The 22,216-nt window shown below is 33.9% G+C and overlaps 2 protein-coding genes and 1 long non-coding RNA gene across 6 annotated transcripts in view; 2 read left to right on the top strand and 1 right to left on the bottom strand.

Annotated features, from left to right (window-relative positions):
* LOC126919701 (uncharacterized) overlaps positions 1–6,544 on the top strand; it is a 33,648-nt gene extending 27,104 nt beyond the window's left edge. For all 3 annotated transcript variants that reach the window (XM_050729204.1, XM_050729203.1, XM_050729205.1), the window contains exons 2-4: positions 880–1,166; positions 2,026–2,289; positions 3,053–6,544. In XM_050729204.1, the coding sequence (XP_050585161.1) occupies positions 880–1,166; positions 2,026–2,289; positions 3,053–3,484 (983 nt within the window). In that variant the 3' untranslated portion in view covers positions 3,485–6,544. The remainder of the gene's footprint in view (positions 1–879; positions 1,167–2,025; positions 2,290–3,052) is intronic.
* The window catches only part of LOC126919703 (uncharacterized), a 105,241-nt gene that overhangs the window by 54,276 nt on the left and 28,749 nt on the right, over positions 1–22,216 (bottom strand). The window lies entirely within an intron of this gene.
* Positions 10,567–13,249, top strand: LOC126919702 (uncharacterized). The gene is made up of 2 exons (XM_050729206.1): positions 10,567–10,928; positions 12,825–13,249. The coding sequence occupies exons 1-2, from the start codon at positions 10,581–10,583 to the stop codon at positions 13,146–13,148; spliced, it is 672 nt and encodes a 223-aa protein (XP_050585163.1). The 5' UTR covers positions 10,567–10,580; the 3' UTR covers positions 13,149–13,249.

The following is a 22,216-nucleotide window of genomic DNA, read 5'->3' as shown; positions in this document are numbered from 1 at the left end:
CGAAAGTAAACGCTTTCGATTGATTAGAATTTTTCTAACAACTGATAGCTGCTATAGAAAATGTTTGGGGCTGGTAAAATAGTAGACAGCAACGATAGTGACAGTATACAGTAAAAATGAAAAAAAACATAGGTACAAGAGTACATAGATATCTTTCTTCATATATAAATTTTTCTAACAAGTGTTAGCTGCTATAGAAAATGTTTGGGGCTGGTAAAATAGTAGACAGCAATGATAGATGTATACATTAAAAATGAAAAAAAAAGAAGGTACAAGAGTATATACATAACTTATTTCATACTTATTTCATACATTTTTCTAACAACTGATAGCTGCTATAGAAAATGTTTGGGGCTGGAAAAATAGTAAACAGCAACGCTAGTAACTGTATACAATAAAAATGAAAAAAAAACATAGGTACAAGAGTACATAGATATCTTTCTTCATATATAAATTTTTCTAACAAGTGTTAGCTGCTATAGAAAATGTTTGGGGCTGGTAAAATAGTAGACAGCAATGATAGATGTATACATTAAAAATGAAAAAAAAAAGAAGGTACAAGAGTATATACATAACTTATTTCATACTTATTTCATACATTTTTCTAACAACTGATAGCTGCTATAGAAAATGTTTGGGGCTGGAAAAATAGTAAACAGCAACGCTAGTAACTGTATACAATAAAAATGAAAAAAAAAACATAGGTACAAGAGTACATGCATAACTTTCAAAGCATCGCGGTTAATGTATAATGTAGAAAGGTAGAACAATAGGAATTATCAAGATATCGTTACAGAATTTGATATAGAACAATGTCAACGAAATCACTATGCAATATGATATAATTTCCTGACATTCGCAATTTTGCTTCTGTTACAGATCCGGTGTCACAGACGATTACCTTGACGACCCTTGCATTCTTCCTGAGTTCGGGCCTGAATACGGTTTCAGGTGCACCCATTTACGACCCCCGCACCGCCGTATCCAACGCGAATAATATGGACCGGTGGTTACAACCTTGCGGTAATCCAGTGGCGATGCAATTCAAAAAAATGCCACAAAGGCACAGCGTTCATAGAACGTTGAAGAGGGTGCGGACGCAGCTTCGAGTTGCCCATGATCATTACAAAACACGTCGGAAGGATGTGCATAAGGTGTACTCGAAGGTAAAGCATGACGTTCGACCTGACCGCGATTCGTAATTAATCGCTGAACCGCGTCGCGTCGGGGTAAAGGAGAGTGGGCGGCTCTTTCAGAGAGACTCGCACGTGCGCACGAGTTGTGCTAGTGCTAAAGTCCTACTTTCTGTTCTGCTTGTAATTTACATTTGTTACGATGTGCCACGCACGAGCGTAATTGCATTTTTCAAGGAACAATATCGCCCGAAGCGAGCCTTCTGTCGCGATTAATAGCGTTATAGTCTATTTGTCAAATCGTTCTATTTGGAATTAACACACAAATAGCGTTGAACTTATATCGACCGGAGAAAGTACTTGAACTATAGAAAATCTTTATATTCATATCTTGAGCACGTGATATTTAAAATACTTTAAAAACTTAGAGTCAGAGTCAGTAAAGACTAATTCCATGATTAAAGGTATACCAATTTCTCCAAATAAAGATGACTTCCGTTTAGACGAGAAGAGAGAGCATGAAATAACAAGCACAGAGTTTCTTTTCTACATCTTGATGGTACTTGTAATATATTTAATTATTACATTCATTTCTATTTCTATACGTTGTATTGGTTATCTACGGACGAAAAAATATGACGTACTTATAAAAAGTTCGAAACTAAACAAAAATTGTTTTCGCAACACGGTAAACTGGCAAAATTATTCGTACGGTACGATATAAAAGTTCAGCAAACTGCTTGGGAAGAATTCTGCACTCTCTTAGTTCCACGAAGAATGACGCGGTGTGCACTTGTGTAGTTTCAAAGAAATCGAGCGCACAAATTGTAGCGTCGAATATATGTACATGAAAAATATTTAGACAAAACAATATCTCAACTTTCATTCGCAGGTGTACAAAGAGCTGAAGGAGCAGTACAACATGCCATGGCTGCCGGAGAAGGAATACGAGTGGTATAGCAAGACGGTTTTGTGTCTCGAAAAGGGAAAGAAAGCTGAGCGTGCGCTTCCACACCTTTACGATTCGCTACAAAGGTTCGCCATCACGTTCGATCATCTCAGAGCTTTCCACCTGAAATCTAATATTAACGATGGATCCAAAATGATGGACACCAGAAACGAGATCATTAATCAAATGTACAATGAGATCCTCAGGGTACGGAAAATTTATATCATACTACGATGTAAATACTATAAAATACGATGAACGATTCATTTGTTTCTGTAGATAATATTTAAATTCTTAAAATTTAAAATTTAAATTCTGCAGATGTAATGTTTAAAAATAAGATATTTCGAAGATTGATGTTTAAAATAAAGCATTCATCTTGCTTCTTGCTATAAAATTCTTACTACAGACCGAATGGATCGTTCGATAAGTTCGTAACGTGTTCGGTTATTGCTTTATATTTGATGGAAGTGAACAAGATATAATTACAAAATGGAAATTTCAACTTACGGTTAGATATTAAATTAAAAAGAAACATCCGGTATCGATTAATTACAAAGGCCTCATTTTTTCAACAAGATAACGTCGGACCGGTATCGATAAAAAAAAAAAAAACAGATAAAATATATTGTATCTTAATAAAAATGTTCGATTCTATTTACCTGATGTAACGTATGGGTATTTTGTCTTTACGTTTCTAAAACTGTTTCGATTACTAGAAATTTCATATTCTAAGCACTCGAAGAAACTTATTAGGCAAAATAACGGAATGTTTCTCAAAAACGATGTCATGAAGCCATCGAACGAAATTAAAAAATTTTAATAACACAATGCACTCTCCTTAATTTTTGCTACGAACTTTCCAAACGATTCGATATTATTATGGCTAAATTTGTTGTATACTGCGGTCCTTCGTTTCATTATCTTTAATATATATCACATCAATAAACACGTCAATTTTTCATTCCAGGTATCATGCGAAGTGGAAACTGCGATCTTAAACTTAGGGTTGCAAGTTCCCGAAGCGCATACGGCGAAGATTGTGACGGAAAGTTCGTATTGGGCGGAGGAAGGCGACTCAACATCGATGTTAATACAAGATTGGGGCGTGATCAGATTATATCAGACGTTTCTAGACGCCTGGACGGCGGCCTTCCGTAACGCGACCGAACGTGGTCCAGGCACTTGTGATCCTAATAGGCAGAATCCAGGAGCTAAGAACATAAAAAAAGGATCTAGGCCAAAGGGTAAAGGGATATCGAAAATTAAGAAGCAAAAAAGGCCAGTTAGGAAGCATCCAAAGGGCGCTGGCCAAAATAGTTCCTTGCCTCAGGGACCAAAAAAGGGTATTCCGAGGAACAAACTGATGAGAAACAAACAAAAGAAGCTCGCGGGAATGTGATGAAATTCATCTCACAAGGTTTCTCTTCGTTTTTACGAGATCTACTCTATCGATTATTTTAAAGGGACGTTTAACAGGTAACTTCTTTCACCTTGTGGCAAAGAACTCTCTCTATTATTGTGACTGGAACACATATTCATCGCGTTACATTTTTTCTTTGTTTTTTTTTTATATTTTCACACAAGTATTAATTTAAATGGCATTTAAGATAATTGTGTATAGAAAACGCGTAAATATTCCTTAGTTCCTTTAGTTCTCTTTTTTAATATTTTTTTTATTTGACGCTAACCTCACCAGGTCCGATCAAATGACCGGTTTTAAAATTTAATTTAAAATTGTACGTTCATTGTTATTTCTTTTGTTCATCTAACTTTATGCAAATTCCTATATTATCCGATTAATCAAATTCTCAATTTTTGTTAATACAAGAATTTACGTAAGGTTAGATGAATAAAAGAAATAACGATGAGTGTATAATATTTAATTAAATTTTGAAATCGGTCATTTGATCGGACCTGGTAAGATTAGTGTTTTAAGCACTTAGTATTTATGATCGCGTAAAAATTGATTTCCCTGTCAATCTTCCACGAAGATGTATGGGGTGTATCGTAATTGGTGGTACGATTGACAACGAGACGATTCTACGTAAAGATATAAGTAGATATAAGATACGTGCATACGGGAACAATTTTCCATACGAGATTTTGATTTTCAGAATATTGATCTCTAATATTTGTCTGTGTTTGCATTTATTTTATCGGGTAGGATAAAAAACAATGGATAATTTTATTACTTTGGAAATTGTCGAACATAATCTTCAGTTTCTTGAGTATACAGTTTTACTTTCCCTACTAAATTTTCATTAAATAAAATATGAAGTAAATGCTACTTTATGAAAGAATAAAAAGAACTCGAAACCGTATGAACTCGTACGAAACAATTGTATTCTACGTTCTCGGCTTATCTTCCCATATAAAATTACTTTGATACTTGCGAATAGTACCCTCAGTTACGGGACGCCCAGTATTTTCACCTTCTTCGAATTTTCATTCATATATTCTATATCTTATTTATTTTATCGTTACGATCATTCAATAGATGCTTACTATTTTACGATCTTGCCAGTTTGTTCCGATGGTGTAGCGTTAAGAGTTTCGCGATAGAATTAGACGAGAATAACAATCATATTACAAAAAAAAAAGAAAATCGCCATTTTGTTTTCGATAACTGGTGCATTTGACAGTACTATGAAATTGTTATTGAAAATCAAGTTGTATACTAGAGACCAGTATTACGAAGTGTACTTCAGAACAGTATTATGATAAATAACATACTTAAATAACTAGAATAGCGAATAACATTGATAAAAGAAAAAGTTCGATTTCTAAGAGATGATCGAATTAAAAAAGGATCGTCGCTGCGAATGAACGCGCCTGAAATTACTGACCATATTGCGTGTACGGAAAGACAAAATAGTAGAAAATTAGCATGATCAAAATGTAATAGATGCGTGGAAAATGCGACGAGAGTTGATTATAAATTAGAAAAATCCAAATTATCGTTTCAATAGTTAGCTTGTTCGCTATGAAAATTATTTGCAGAATTTGTTGTAACTCTTCGCATTGCACGCAATGCGCGCATATTCTAACATAATAATTTGATATTTGACCAATCGTGGCTGATTACGAATATAGTAGAACTCCGTTTATTTGACTTTTACTTTTTATTCGAATTTACCAAGCTATATCTAAACCTTGTTATTTATTCGGACGAAATTTTAATTAGTACACTGTATTAACACGTTCATTGTGGATCTGATTGTCATTACGTATAATGATACGAAATTAACAAATAATTTTTACACAATATTCGTTTATATATCGTATTACTTTACGCATGAAAATTGCAAGAGAGAAAAACGTAATAAGTAATTTTCCATGTTCTGCGAACGAACAATACGAAAGTCAACGTGTGATCCGACAATTTTATATTACTTACCGATTTCTCTATTTTTAATTTGTTTCTAACGTTAAAGATGCGCGTGTATATCATTGCCATTGAATTATTTGTCCTTCAATGAGTCCAGATAAACGAAGTTCTACAGCACGTGTTTAACATCGAGACGTGACTCGATAGTATCGAGATTTCGAAACGCGTGTGTGAAATTAACAGGTCGTGACAGTAATCGATTTAATATCGAACAGAACAGTTCGTGTAAAACTTATTTATTGTAGCTTTAACGTAAGCAGACGAAAGCTTAATGTCGTTTAGCTGTGATATCTTGAGCGTACGCGGACGTACAGAGTTCCTACGTTTTATACATAGGCGCATTATACTATATTTTTAAGTAACGTGCGTTTACGCGTACAATACGTATTTAGATGTAATACCATTACTTCTTTTTATTTTTATTTTATTTTTTTCTTTCCAGTCCGTAGAATCTCGTCTTGTCGCGAACATGACAAACTTTATCTTACCCGATACTTTGCTTCTTATTTGCTTTCGAATGGAAGAATTTAGCGATACTTATAGAGCGGAATACTTTTAACGATGCAATTTTCGTTCCCTTAATTTCCATTCTGTTTTGGGCCAGACGAAATAATTCATTGTTTCCTTAAAGATGACACGAATAACGAGGGACCAATGTTATAATTTGGATTTATAAGAATTGTTCGTATAGCGAATGGCGCGAGAACAATGGGTTTATCTGCGTTAAAACGAAAATATATTTACATTATAGACAATCAATGTTTTGTATCGAACCGGTACTTAGGTATTATATATGTATTTTAACGTTAGATATTTTTGTACTTAATATTAAAATTTCTCATACGACGTGATACTTGAACATTTTATACACGCACATTTAAACATTAAGGATTTCACTTGCATTTTATCAAGTATACGTAGTAGGTGTATTTATTCTGACGTACACGTAGGCGTACATAACGTTACAATTTATTTATTATATCACGTTACCATCGCATATATTATTTATTGTCATTTCTATACTTATGTAATCGTCTCGAATAAATCCGATGTTTTTGTATTGAACAGTCATTCGATTTTTATTCTCCCGACTCCGTCCAATGGTATCCTTAAACAACATTTCAGCTTAATTGCAAATTTCCTATTTATATGCAACACCAGACTTTAATAAATTGTATCAGGGTTTTATGAACCGTTCGCGCATTCGCCTTTAATCAGCTGACGATCGTTATCGATACTGTCCAGGCAGCTTAGTATTGGTGTGTTGCGAGATAATAACGAATTGGTGAAGCTGTGCAGGTTACCCATACAGAAGTATGTAATTAAACGGAAATAAAATAAAAATTTCATGGGGAAACAATAAAGCAATAAATTTCTTAATGAGAACAAATTTCCTTGATCAGCACGACATTTAAAGAGATAAAATTTAACTTTGTATAGTAAGTTGCTATGGAAAAGTTAATTAATCCTTTATTCATAGATTTCAAAAGTATTTTCGTTTCTATTATTCGATTTATGAAACGGTTGAATAATGTATCGATTAAATATAAGCTGTTAAATAATTCCTCGATATTTTGTAATTCCCTGTGATTTACTATGTAACTGTTGTTACAAAGCATGTTTAATAAAATACAAAAAATTTATATAATATAGCTACACACATTACAATTTTTCCTATTTTCAATTTTCTATAATAAATATTTGATTAATTAATTTTATTTGGAGCAAGTTACAATCTCGTATTTATAATTATCGTAATTAATATTATATTATTAGTAATAGTACAAATGATTCATGAGAATTAATTAAATTAGTGTAATAAATTATTTTTAATATTATTTTTTATATTATTAATTTACCTATTTAATTTTTGGCGATGTAAAATATAGTAGATTCTTATATTTGGTACCTGTCAGGTTTTCCAATGAAATCTTTTGTTATCATTTTTCTTTAAGCCCTTCAGAGTCCTTTATCGACTAGAAAAGTACCCTGAATAACAGGTTCAGTATCAGGAGTGCACGAAGGATGGAAAAGTTGTTACCGATATTCATTACTATTTCCATACACACATAAACGTTCCCATGTAATGGTTTATTTTTAGAACAATTTTTCCAATGTAACAATTGTTAGTATCAAAGTATCGATATTTTCTATATGAAATTAAATAAACATATTCAGCCTAATCATATATCAAACGTTTATGTTATCGCTTTTTTTTAATAAATCAATTATTTTTTAATAAAAATTGGTCATATTGCATGGGATGAGACGTACAAGCACAATAAAATGTCAAAAAAAAAGAAATAACAGAATTCATAATTCCTATCTATAATAATGATAAAATTATTATAAAAAAGGAAAATCATCGCACAGATCAAAAGAATTTTCAAATTAACTTACAATCTTATTAATCATTGATGACATACAAAACAAACAATCTACATTCCGAGATTACATTTGATTCAATAAGTGCTTGATAAGCTGAAAGTACAAAGTCATTCGTATCGCTAGCTGTACAGTAATTATCGTATTAATTTGAATCGTAAAAAAACGAGCTTAGAAATATGTAATCTCTCCTAATTTATATAACTTGTTCGAAATCTCTGATAATGTACGACAACTTGAAATGTTCGTACGCAAATGTTCCTACTGTACGCAGTATTGTTTGTTTGCCCTGGATGCTGATGTACGCAATCATACCCGGAATACCGTATGGCGTTAGTCTAATCTGATGTGAGAAGATCCAATTTTAGTCAGACAAATCCGACCGACCTGCTAATAATAGTATCGCCATATATGGCATATGTTTGATGAATTACGTAGGATTAGCGTCGACGTATAGTATGCGTACGTTAAGTAGGGACTTCATTCACTAGTTTTTATGCATATCATCTCAGACTAGCGGTTCGGGTTCCGTTGCGAAATTATTGACCGCTTTGACGTCAATTTTCTGCACCGTCTGCTTTCGTACATACGTATTATTCTGCCGCGAATCTTGGTAATATATGGTGCAAGCTCCGCTTGAAAAAATCACTGCAGCCGATGCTTCGAATTTATATTTAATTTTCATTCACACGAGAGATCCTGTTTCTTTGCGTCTTTGTTCGATTGAAATTAGGAAGCTTCTTCGTAAAATTTAGCAGATCGTTCGTATCGTATGTATTTTGAGAAAAACATGAATCGACTATTCGACAGTTGTATTAAGATTTTATTTAAGACGTATCAACGAGAGAATCGTTTTTACAGGCACAGATAATAATAATGTGAAGAACAGAAAATATTTTGCCAATGATTTGCCAATAACACCGATAACGAGATTAATAACGAAGTTGCTGACAGTGCAAGAAAATTAGATATAATAATGGAATTAAATTTTACATATAAATTGCGCTTCAGATGATATCAAGAGAAACGAGAAACACTGTCCCAAGGGAATTTATATAACGATATAAATAGCATAGCAGATTTATCAATGATTTACGAATAAGATTAATAATGAAACGAACGTCATGATATTGGTGTGATACTGATATTAAGAGTTTGATTATTAAATGTACCAGCACAAGAGAATAATTATAATGGACAGTAATATAATGAAAATTTTATTAATCGATCAAAAATAGAATTACACCGACTCTAATATGAAAATTCTATTCAAGAAACGTATCGACGCAAGAATGTTAATAAATAAATTATTCATATACGTATATGTACGTAATATCAGTCTTATCAATAAAAATAGGTTAATTCATGGTAAGATTTATGATCTAACATCAGCACCCGGTGTTTGTCACTAGTGTCCTCATTTGAATCACAATATAAACACCGGCATTTACGGCTGCGTAACGTGCACTGAGATTTCCGGAAGATCGCTGACGGAACCGCATCTACCTTCTTCCTTCCGATGCACTCGCAAATACTTCTACACGATCGATGACAGGTGTCGTTGATTTTTCGCAGAAAATTGAAATGTCTACAGACGTAGAAATCCACAAATCCGCGATATGAACACGTCATGCAGATAAATTTGACGAAAGATTAGTCGAGATTAGGAAGCCCTCGATTTATGTGACACATTAACTTTTAAAACAAACTGTAGAATAATAAAAGAGATTCTATTCTCACGGTTATTAACTCTCATAATCGGACGATAGATTTCGATACTTGTGGTTTAATTTAACTTAGTTTCCTTTTACAACAACTTATCGTAACTCCTGAGCACGTAGGTGTCGTTAGCGGTCAGATTATTTACACTGACATTAGACTCTCTATGTACGTACGAGTTTTTCAAAGTAATTAAAACTGGACTTTTTGAAATTTTTGAAATTTTAAAATACCAAAGCATTCGATCGATGCTTATGGTGTACAATCTCATCAATTGTCCCCGCTTCTTGTTTCGCGGATTCGACGTAGCGGCTCGTATATTCGATTAAAATAAACCATTTTTCCATACTTCTGATTTTGCGAAAGAAAACCAAGACAACGATAAAAGAATAATTTTATTCATGAGGCGAGGTAACTCGTCATAGAGGAGGGTCGTAAAAAACGTAATTTGTAGGTCGGAATGCGATGACGAGGAAGCGATTACGTCGATTTTAACATTTGGTGATATGACACATCTAATCAGCTGCTACGTCGCGTCGCGCCGTATCTTATTACGGAATTATAAGTATCAGAGAGTTTATTGCAATTCACACCATTACTATCGAACGTTACCGTAACGATTAGTTCGAGACTACAGATAGTTTCGCGACGAGAGTTACGTGAATCAGCCAGGGCGTAGGTCGTATTTTCGAAAAAAAATCGCTTCGAAGAAGAGTTTCAGCAGAGCGGCGAAAAACTTGGACAAAACATAAGCCGCCACCCCGTCATCGAGCGAGCGTGCGTATGTGCGTCCGATTGTTTACACAATGTCGTATATAAGCTGGAAGCACGAGAGTTTGACAATCTCAGTTCACGATCTCACGCCAATCGCTAACATCGCTTTAGCGAAATCGTACGCTTCGATTGATAAAAGCTATAGCGAACGAACGATAGTTCTGCATACCACGCAATCAAAATCTTCGAAACATATTTAACTTATTTAATATTATTTATAATCGCGAAAATGTTCGTCTCACGTGGTTACCTGTTGATCTTGATGCTCGCTGCTGGGTCTGCGGCGCCAAGAAGACACACCAGATCGAACTTACCGATGTGGCATTTACCGTGCGGCGAAGAACTAGAAATCGACGATTACTTCGACACGAACATCGAACAAGAAACCAGCAACAGTATACAAAATCTCAGGCTACAACACGAATTGACTATCAATGATTATTTGAGCCGAGACTACGAGTATCTGTATGAGAATGTTCGAATCGGTGTTGAAGAGTATCAGTACATCCCGAACTGGGTTCCGGGCGAGAAGGACACGCATATGATTAAGAATCTGGCTAACACTAATTCGCAAACGGTGAGTTTGATTGTTGACATTTTTTGCTTTTGTTCTTCGTGTTTTCTTTTTGCGTGTCAAATCGATCGTATAACGTTCGAGGTTCCATATTATAGTAGTTCAGTTCTTTCTATCAAATCGAAGATCTTTGACAGTTTTATCTTTCAAATAAATCTTCTTGTTTAGGGATCGTTGAATTAGAATCGGTATAATGTTCGAAAAGTTTCGTCGAAATAATAGAATCGTACAGTCTATTTGTTTATATGAAAACGAGAATATTTGACTGAGAGTCGTTCGCTTCTTCATCTTCTCCAGTACGTTATCAATTATTCCTTATTCCTGTATTTTTTTCAAATAGGATCAATAATTTTCAAAACTAGAAGAGAACCATGTAACCAGCAAGTATAACGCGCGAAGAGTTTCTTCAAAATAGTTCGATCACGGTTTGTCGTCTTATCAAAGCAAAGATCTTCGACTGAGATTTTTATCCTCTACGTAAACTGCTTTCGTTCGTAAATTTCTTAAGTGAGATCAGCCACGCTTCGCTCGAAAGCAGCAGAATGTATAGAGCGTACGAAAATCAAACGACAAGCACGATATTTAAAAAGTTTCTTCGATATTCCTCCGGTAACACGTGAAAGAGATAACTCGTCTCCGAAGAACGACGATTTCGCGCCAGTAGAAGAATCATCGTGTCCAACATTCCGAAAGGTGTACCTAATTATCGTTCGTATCGCTGGTTAATTAAGATTCTCTTTTACGCGGTTAATTTAGCTCCCCCTTGCATAAATATTCATCGAGCGTGGAAAGCTTCGGGGCGCGCGGATAAACGGGGAGAAAGAAGGTGCGGCGCGGCGGACTCGCGAGAGGACAGGTGAGAGCTGCTGGTCGCGCGTATTTTCACCGGCCAGGCCAATTGACCAAGCATCCCGATGTTGCAATTAATTAACGTAACGTTAAATAACAAATTTTAATGAGACGGTAATTATTATAAAGTAGCAGGGAAACAGAAGCGTGCGCGACTGTTCGAGGTTTGCGCGCGCAATGCAACTTGGCGTATTCAGTGTACACGATTGCTCATGTTAGCCGGGTCGCGCGGCTGCGTAATCGCGCTTGTCCTCCAGAATGATGCGTGCACGTTGATAACGCATCCGTGATAACGTTCAGGGTACTCCCTGATGTATACCGCCGCTCTTTTTTCTTCACACCGGCACGTTTCAACGACAGACGATATCGTTTCTTTTTACACGTCGCGTGCTTCACTTTTTTCTATCTTCCGTTGGAAAAGATTTCTTAGACTAATTGAAGTGTGAAACAGGTGACACAATCGTGATCGATCTATTGATACCTAATCCATTGATGGATTGTTTGAGTGACTGAATTTTTAAAATGCTATCTTTTTGTTACTGACTCGGTGATAAAGCCATCATCGCAGAGTTGTAAAAGAGTTCGAAATTACGTTATAATATTGTAATTTTATGTATATTGCAATTTTATGAATTCGATAACAGATTAGGTAATGGTATCATTTAAATATAATATCGTTAGAAATGTTGTAATATCGTATAACATAGTATAGGGGAAATTAAATTGTATACGCATGTATATGTTGTTTGAACAAAGTAGATTAATGTAGCAGGTGTGTTACATAGAAGAATACATTGCGTTAAAATTTAGTTAATTCGTATTAGAACCTGAAGCGATAAAAAAATAGATATCCTTTATAGCGATCTATATTTGTTTAATTTAAAGTAATTTTACAAGATTTGAGAATTACAAACAGAAATTCTATTAACGCATACTATCTTTCAAGAATCAATTTCAACGTAGCTGTAACTATAGGTTCTCTTATATTCCTTACGTTTATGAGTCATCGACAGAGATATGACGATTTAACGATTTTAATTCCTCTTACAGATCGTCAATCACTTTCCAAAGTTGCACACGGATCTTCAAAAATTTGCTGTAGCGTTCGAGGAATTGTTAGAGGACGAGATGAGTTTGAAAAAATACAAAGCTCTAAAGACGACGCAGTCTTACCTGATGATGATGCTGTGCGAAGTAGAAAGCAACATCGTGGCCCTGCCGTCTCTTCGGATTCCATCGCGTGTAGAAAGGAGCATCATGAACAAGGTAGAACGAAACCCTGAGGACGATACTAGAAGACTTATTCGTGACTGGGGCGTGCTTCTCAAATACAGAGATTATCTTCACGCTTGGAGGCACGTTTTCAATTATTAAGTAGCGCCGGAAGAAACGTCTGATAATAACGTTCGAATTCGATAGTAAAAATGTTGAACGTTTTATTTGCGACAGTCGATAACAGGTTAGACGAAAATGATATGACGAACGTAATTGAAGGATTTGCGGTAATGAGGAGGATTAATTAAAAAATTATTTATTGCGATGGAGAAAGGAAGGTCTCGTGTTGAAAACGTTTGAAAAGTGGGCTTAATTTTGGTTGATTTCGATTGCTGTTTCATGGTTTACTCAGATTACTGTAAAATGTAGTTGCTTCGTTCTGTAACAGCAATTGAAGATCACATGAGAACAATGTGATAAGTCATGGTCTGTTGTCATAATTTTCATATTAATTATTAGCTAAAAGAAAGTATCTCGGTAAGAACAAGTCGAAAAAGGAAACCAATTGCTAAGTTCGAAACCATAATTCTTTTAAAAGTAAATTCTTATATTTTGTAAAAAATCAGAGACCTGATTAATGTTATAACAATCGATATTTTTGAATTATTTATGGAGAAGTTTTAATCCCAAAACGAAATGGAAGGAGAATTTTGTTCGAATGGAATTAATTGATAGCGTGTTTTAAATTTGAAAATTGCTCTCTAGTGAAGGACCAAAAACATGACTTATCGTGATTTTCCCTTAAGATATTTGATTAAGAACGAAATTGATCGAGAATTTACGACATAGAATTCCGATCGTCGAGGGAAGCAAAGTCGTGTCACAATATGCATGACTAATAAACGACAACAGCTAAAGTCAGCTGTGATAAAATCGTTCGAGATAACCTGATAATTACGAAACGCAGTTGAAATGGCATCATGTTACTTAATTTATTTATTCATGAACATTATTTATTACGATCATCGAGCATTAGAATTAGTATTTATTATCTATTCATTATTTATTTAGAACAATAGTTATTTATTAAAATGAACCTCTTTGAAGTGCCTTCTCGAAGAATTCTCGGGTGCAATTTGTGATAATCAGTTATCTAGGAAAATTATCTTCCTAATAATTGATCGTATTAGTGAATAGGTATCAATGAAAGACAATAATTATAATAGGTTATATATTGTTCAGTATTATTGATTAGGTATTTATACCATAGATCTATTTATAAGTGATGTATTTATTATTTATATTAACTATTTATAAAACCGAAATATTTATATTTATATTAAGTATTTATGAAAACAACATATTTATGTATGTACCATATTTAATATTTAATAATTTATTATCACGTTTTACATCATATTTCGTAATAAAAGATGAAATTTATTTAAAAACAATTATGTTTACTTTGTTGCCCACTCAAAATTAACGATGGTACTAAATTGAAACTATAAAAGATACTTTAGCTATTGAGTGCAAATATTCAACGAGATGTTGAATATCTTCCTAATAGATGGCACTTTAGTAAGTATATCGATTGAGTATGATTCAAAGGTAGATAAATATATTCCCTGCAAGAATGTTTAACCATTGATTAAAGACAGAACAGACATGACGTTAATGAGACTTCGTATCTCAGATGCTGAAATACCGACCTGCGGAAAAGTTAGTGTGTTTCTTACGCCCTCTGCGATTCGTTACGGCCAACATAAGAATTATCATAGAGACCTGTCTGTGATTCATACTCGTCTGTAGTGCTGGTATTAGAAATATTTCTTATGTAGGGATAAAAGGAAGCAAACTTATCGACTAATGATCACACTTTTAATAATGATCAAAATCTCAAATACTTTAAAACTTACAGAGCAATGAATAATCTTGCACCAAGAGAAAATTTATTAATATAGACATATTTGTACTATTAATTATTCAAATTAGTAACATGATCGATCATTATAAAGATATGTATTTATTAATTTATTAGATTTTATATTTAAATATAAAACGTGACCATTCTAAATATATCTTAAATCATACATGAAATTATTAATTTAATTTAAATTCTGTACTAATCTTTAAAAAATATATAATAAAAATAATAGCACAGAACTGCTTGCAGTCTTGTAGTAGAAATTTTAATTTCAAAATCTAATATACAATTTTGGAATACTTACGTAAAAATAGAATATTATTTTCTCTTAAATGCTACACATATTTAACATAACATATCATATAGATATGTTATACAATCAACGTAATCTACTTATAATTTGTTTCAGTTTCAAACTAATTATCATCGCAACTCACTTACTAGTATCATTAGTTATTATTTTTTTCATTAGAACTTCGGTACGATCCATTTATATTTTGTATAGCAAATCAGTTTACTTAAGTGTCTTAGGCAACACTATTCTAGGTATCCAAGTTTAATGGAAAGTATCGATCTTACTTCATTGGAATATTACATACAGTTTGTGGATGGAAACACGGAAGTATTCCCTTAATGAAGTTAAATTCTCCAACACTTTTTACCTATACCACTTTCATTTCTGGAGACTTATTTAGTAACTATGCACTTATTTCTATAATTTTAATGTCAGTTGATAGTACTGTATAATGAATGTTTGTTTCTTACAAGAAATAATCAGGAAATGTAACCGTTTCTATATTAAACATGTCACGTTAATTTCTCTAAAGCTTGTGAACTTTTAATTAAAGGAAATGAAAAATTGAACTACGTATATCATGATTATGTTTAAATGGAATGCATAGAAATGTATATTAGAGAGTAGGTGTTCAATGCAGTGATTTTGTGGAAAGAATATTAGGCTCTAAACTTCCATTACCCACTTACAGTTCAAGCATTCTCGTGTCAGAAATATTGTTACTTTCCTTAATTATAAATATTTTTCATACTTTAATAGAAAGTATCTTTAATCAAATAGTAAGGGAATTATGTATTTGAACAAGCTTGACGTTTATATTGAATGTTTACCACGAAAATAAAATGTCAGTTCTAGCAATCAGAATAATAATTTCATTATCGAAAAACTACCTGTAAGGAAAAGAAAACATTTTGTTACAATAAAACGATTATGTTATTACAACACAGATTTGTTCAATTACATTTACATAGTAATTTATCGCTCGATGATCGAGTGCAAACCGAATTTAACTACTTTTAACGATCAATATTTCATAATTAAACATCCAGTAAATTTATTACCTCCCTAACATCATTAAAAGTTAATTCGATTATTATTAAGTAAATATTAATACATATTCTTCTGTATCAAACGAGTTTTACTAAATGAAATAATGTTATAAATATCATTTTCGTTTAATGTAAATGTTTTCTCTATTATAATTTCTGTTCGTAACGTTCTATTGAAATTTATCTTGCAAACATTAATTACGTTTAATAATTCACTGACACGACCATTAATTGTTAACTTGAATCAATTATCTTCACGTTCAATCTACGCAGGAATCAAGCCTATTTTTACTATTATCCAATCATTCTATACACGATTATTCTTTTGCATGCTTGCACAAAAGGAGTATACTTAAACTTCATAGATATCTTTAATTCAAAATCTTCAGTTTGTTAAACGATGAGTATCTATTACTAGTAGGTACCACTTCGTAATATCCCTATTATTGTATGCATAATAGTCATTATCTATACGTCGTACATACATAGAAGCATAGTTCGACGAGTTTCCCTTGTGTAAAATACGAAAACGCAAAGTGTCGTAATACCGACTCGATAGATGCAAGAGTAGCGGTAATGCTACGTCGCGAGAAACGCGCGCACGGACATTAGACTAGAATAAAATACAATTATTCTGACTCATCGCTAAACTCGAACTACGAGAAAGTAAAGCCATCAAATAGAAAACGTCGCATAGATATTCTTTTATTATAAATGATTCGATGATATCTTAGATACAGCAACCTCCATATTCGTTTGTTCAACGATATCTGTTTACTTCTAATTTGATTGATAACGTAACAATACATAATATTAACTTTCCACGTACCATATATGTAGAAATTAAAGAATCGATTTACGGCATGAAGAGTTTAATTAGTTTGTCTACGTTCAATGAACACCTCAAATGCCTTTTAATACATACGACGCGCAGCTTATTCAACTTTCATAATAGAGAATACATGAAACAATTATACGATGTGGTAAACGAAACGGAATGTCTAGCGCTTCATTAACGAAATGCACGAACTCGAAGATCGAGATCCGGGCGTTACCAGTGAAGAAGCAATAAAGAGGCAGAGGCATGGACGTCGCAATTTCGCAGGATCACGAAGTCTGTTGCCCGATCATGCCAATCGCTGGCATTCAAATGCCAGCTTCTTTGTTTGCCCGTTTCTACGTCGAGGATTATACTTTGCAGATGGTCGTCTTGCAAGTACAGCAGTGATATCGTCGAATAGATTAGTCAACGATGTATACCATGCGCATGGCTACCTTTCATGTAGGTAGGAGTACGGTTTGTAATAATTAGGTAGCGCATGTGGTTTACCGCGAATCACTTTTTACTATCACCAGCTATTCTTAAAGGCGTATTTAAGAGTTAGTAAAAACGAAACGAATGAGAAGATAAAGCGGGAGCAAGAGCATTCTCTGGTTGCTCGTTTAGTTCGTGTATGAAATATTTCCATTATGTTTATGATTATAATTGATATTTTAAATAAGTATATCAAGTATGTACCTATGTATAACTGTTTTCTTTTTATTTTCCATTATCCTTGAAAATCACGTTACTCGAGCTCAACAGGCTTGAGTTCAGGTAACTTGACTAATACGTACGAGACTTTGCTCGAATTCCTTAGCAGTCAACAGTGATTATCTAACAAGGTGATTTATAGGAAGGCAGCGTGAGAAAAAGGAGTAACTGGAGGAAAAAAACGAACGACGCGACGTGCCGGAACCTCGTCCTTCTGATTCAGCGATCGATGAGAGCGCGATTCATTTTGAACTTGCTGTATGAACGAGGATGAACAATGCGCGAAGGTCGACTCCTCGATTATCTAGGAGTCTATAATTAAGAAATAGTAATCGACAATAGTAGTAGATAGCTTATGTAAATGAACTAACGCTACCGACGATTGTAATGGGCGATGATAACGTGAAACAGCCATGACCGCATTTGATAGATCTAAGGTTTCCGAATGGAACGTCTCATACTTGCTATAATGTGGATATTACTCGACGATTACAGGCGAAAATCGTAACGATTCAGCTTTTCTATTTTTCTACTCCAACTAATCCTACACTTGTCAATTAAAAATTCAACGAAAGCGACCCTATTACGTTTTCCTTGCGCGTTCTTAATTAAACGTGGAATTTCGTTTATAGATACAATTAGAACAAAGAGACAGAAAACATTCGTAAAAACTTATTTATTCGCCACGATAATTTCCCTCAGCTATATAAAACTCCTTCTAAATACGGAATATACTTTTTATTCCATTTCTTTTAAGCAACACCATACGTCACTTTCGAAACACCATCGGACGATCATAATCGTAATGCGTTTTCATTCCACGATCTAACTTTAAAAAACCGAATGGTTGCGTTCGATCCGGACGTCAGGTACAATTAACAGGAATTCAGGACGAATGAAAAACGTTCTTTACGCGCGCACGTAAACCCTTGTTAGAGAGGTCGCTTATACCTTGTTCAAAGATTCGTCTGGCTGTACATTCCCCGAGCATTGCGTCCGCGTGAAACTTCTTCTTTTTTCACGTGGTTAGCGCACTGTGTTGTTATACGCGTCTCAGAGAGACACGGAAATATTTCAAGATGTCGATGTAATCTCGGTGAGATCCCTTCCTGGTCGCAAACACGCAAGAAAGCCAGTTGCCTATAGTCCTTAAGAGCTCTCACTGCCTTCGAAAGAGGATGACAGTCAATCAAGTGTGGCGCGATTCGTCATACCCATGCGGCTGTCGTTTTGTCCAGTCCACTGGCACGAATCTGACGAACAGCTACGTAAACATACGAACTTGATCGTTGGTTAGAGAGCGCTCGCGCTTTCGTTTAATGTACAACTCATCAGCCAGATGATCGTAATTAAATTACGGAGGTAATCAATTACAGACACCGTGTAGCGGTTTCGCGTATTCACAGCCTGTTTGCTTGGAACGATACGAGTAGGTGTAAATAAGTATCATAATTTATCGAGAGAGACAGGATCATTCGCAGGATAATACAGTGACGAACAGTGTGAATGTTGAAATTTCAAGATGCACGATAAATCACCATTTTCTATGTTGTGTTCCTGATTAGTATACCGGCAATAACACACAGATTGCAATTACGACTACCTTTAATTGAAGTGTCTCATTAAAAGACTTAACGGGTAATTGCTTAAGCCGTGTAATAAGTCAAGCGTGATTGCTTTTGCGAACGCGAAATTTGCCTGCAGAGTGGATTGAAAGCACGGATTTGTAAATTGTTTAGTGAAATTAATGTAAAAAGTGGCATCACTGTATGTTTAAGCTTTTTGAGATTTTTGGAAAAGTAATTTCCCTTATATTTAAGAAGTCTATGTTTCAGAATGACATATTTTAATACATCATGAAACATCAAATCGCTAAGATATCGTATTAACTCCATAAATCAAGATACATAGAAACGCGACAATTATAAAACACTATTATTTGGGATTATTCATGCTACCTCTTTATGATAAATAAATTTACGAAAATGAGATATCTTTCTGATATGTTGAATATTAATTACGTATCCCGATAATATAACATTGATAACTGCATAAAAAATGGAGTTGATCAGCTTAGCTTCTAAGAGGTTCATCTCTTAATACCGAGAACAATTACATTTTTAAATCAACGTTCGACTTGAACACATTTTATAGCAGAAATTTGTAATTCGGATATTGGAGGTTCGAACGTACTACAAGTAGAATAGAAGTGAAAATATTCCTGTGGAAATTCCACTATTCCAAGTAAGCCGAACAAAAAGCCAATTAATCGTACGGTTTCAGCTTTCCATTGTATCTAAACGATATCACTGGCCGTAATCTCAGTTGTCAGAGACAAGCAAAGCTCGTTATAGCTCGTGGATAAAGAACATTCGAAGATAAATGTGAATCCTTGTCACCTGGAGATGAAAGGGCTGGTGAAATCGGAAGCCTAAACATCGGATAATACTTATGTCACTGTTCTATTTCGCAACGTATTGCTTTCGTGTCGCAAGTAAGAAAAATGTGCTCCGTGGCTGTTGCTCTGGCGACGGCTTTGGAATCCAGAAATCGTGAAAACGGAGCCAATACTTGCGGTGACTCGAGTTCCGACGCGGTAGATCGCCACTATAACCCGTGAGGTCAGGTATCTCGATAAAACTTCTAACGAGAGTTTCTCTTAATTATAGTTATCATCGATTAATTGCATCACTCGATGCGTCACGAGTACACTCGAACGAACGAAACACTTTGTGTTTAGTCACTATGGCTCTATCAGCCAAATCCTATGGCAGTGGTCAATTTACGTGCGTTAGAAAGTCTGTCGAAATTGGAGAATTTATTTGTCTGGAATTATCGAAAACACATGGAAGCGTTTGAATATTTGGAATTCAAGATACATTAGAGATATACATATTCAGGTGTTGTATTTATGGAAATATTTGTAGAATTTCAGGCAATGAACTTTGCTCGATGCTTTGTAAACATTTCGAGTAGTATGAAATTCAATTTCTTCTTTTTTCCATTTTTATTTAATTTCTACAGGTTTAGCTTGAATTTGTACAATTGTACTTAGATAGATTGTTATGTAAAAAGTGATAGTGAAAAGTTATGTAAATGAAGAGCATAATTTTATTTTTAAGCCTGATTCTTATATTGAGATTTATCACTTTTTATTATCTATCTTATCGTGAAGGATAAAACGTGTTAATAACACGTAGAGTGAGTGTCAAAAGTTTTCAATCAACTTGTAACTCGATTTCTATTTAAATTAGACGTTAACGAAATTCTTCTTACAAAATATTTAATAACGTTGTATCTTTTAAAACACAGTACATTCTCCATTGCAACAGCAAATTTTCGCTTTCAAGACACCTTATTTGAATACTCTAATAAAATTACACCTTGGCCGAAAACTTTTAGCAGTTGCTGTACTTTTTATTCGTAAGTGACGCCGTTTAGACCAGTCATTTTGAAACGTTTCTTGCTCTGACGATTAACGATTAATTATACTAAAAAGATAAATTATATATTTATTGAAGATTGAAGAATTGATGATTAAATGAGGATCTGTTCAAAGATCGAGACCTTCGATATTACTATATTAATTTCTCTTGTGTCGCGAGGGAACGAACGTTTCTTGAGTGATTAAACGATTAATCCTTCATGACGTGAACTTTGTTTTGCATTTTAATTAATTTCGTATCTATCAGAAGCTATAAAGAAATCTATAGAATATATAATGAATTTCATAATATAACCACATATTTATATTTTAACACTAGAACTACTGGAATTTAAGTCGTGGCTATCTCTGCCAAAGCCAGTCAAAATGACTGGTCTTTATAAAATACATAATAGTAGAATATTTTTATATTTATTGATCTATTATTATCTTACAAAGGAAACTCCATGTGCTGAGATCATAAAAACTATATAATAACAACTTTAATAATAACAATAAGTACGATAATGAAGAATATTCAGTATCGAAATCTTTGGTAACAAGAATATTAAAATAAATTTCCATTGGTAAATACAAGAAGTATAATATAATAATATAATAATAAGCGTAATAAACGTAATGGAATAAATTCACATTTCTTACTAACGTAAACTTTCTTCTGTCGAAGATCGAAATATAATTCGTTTCATTTGAAATTATTATGGATTAAGATCTAATTGAATTTATTCCTTGTTGTTAGACAGATCGATATTTCAATGGTAAGATTCACAAATTGTAAGAACAAGGCTTTCATAGATATTTGCTTGCACGGTTTGATCTGTTTTCTTAATAGTGCAATTTCTAAAGGTTTCGCGGTTAAACCACAAACCGAATAATCTGGCAGATCGTAATTTGCTTGCCGGATGATCGAAAGTCTAGCTCGACAACAAAAGTCAGCGCAAGATTTGGTTTTTCGCCGTTTCGCAACGGAACGTACT

This window comes from Bombus affinis, chromosome 8, assembly GCF_024516045.1.
Source record: "Bombus affinis isolate iyBomAffi1 chromosome 8, iyBomAffi1.2, whole genome shotgun sequence".
In the NCBI taxonomy this organism is placed as follows: Eukaryota; Metazoa; Arthropoda; class Insecta; order Hymenoptera; family Apidae; genus Bombus; species Bombus affinis.
The sequence above is the reverse complement of the archived record's forward strand: the minus strand, read 5'-3'. Positions and strand labels throughout refer to the sequence as shown.

What these genes read in the sequence shown, in the direction of transcription:
- LOC126919702 (XM_050729206.1), top strand. Translation starts at nt 10,581, where the DNA reads ATGTTCGTCTCACGTGGTTACCTGTTGATCTTGATGCTCGCTGCTGGG. An exon ending in CTAACACTAATTCGCAAACG is followed by an intron (nt 10,929 to 12,824) that starts GTGAGTTTGATT and finishes TTCCTCTTACAG; the next exon opens with ATCGTCAATCACTTTCCAAA.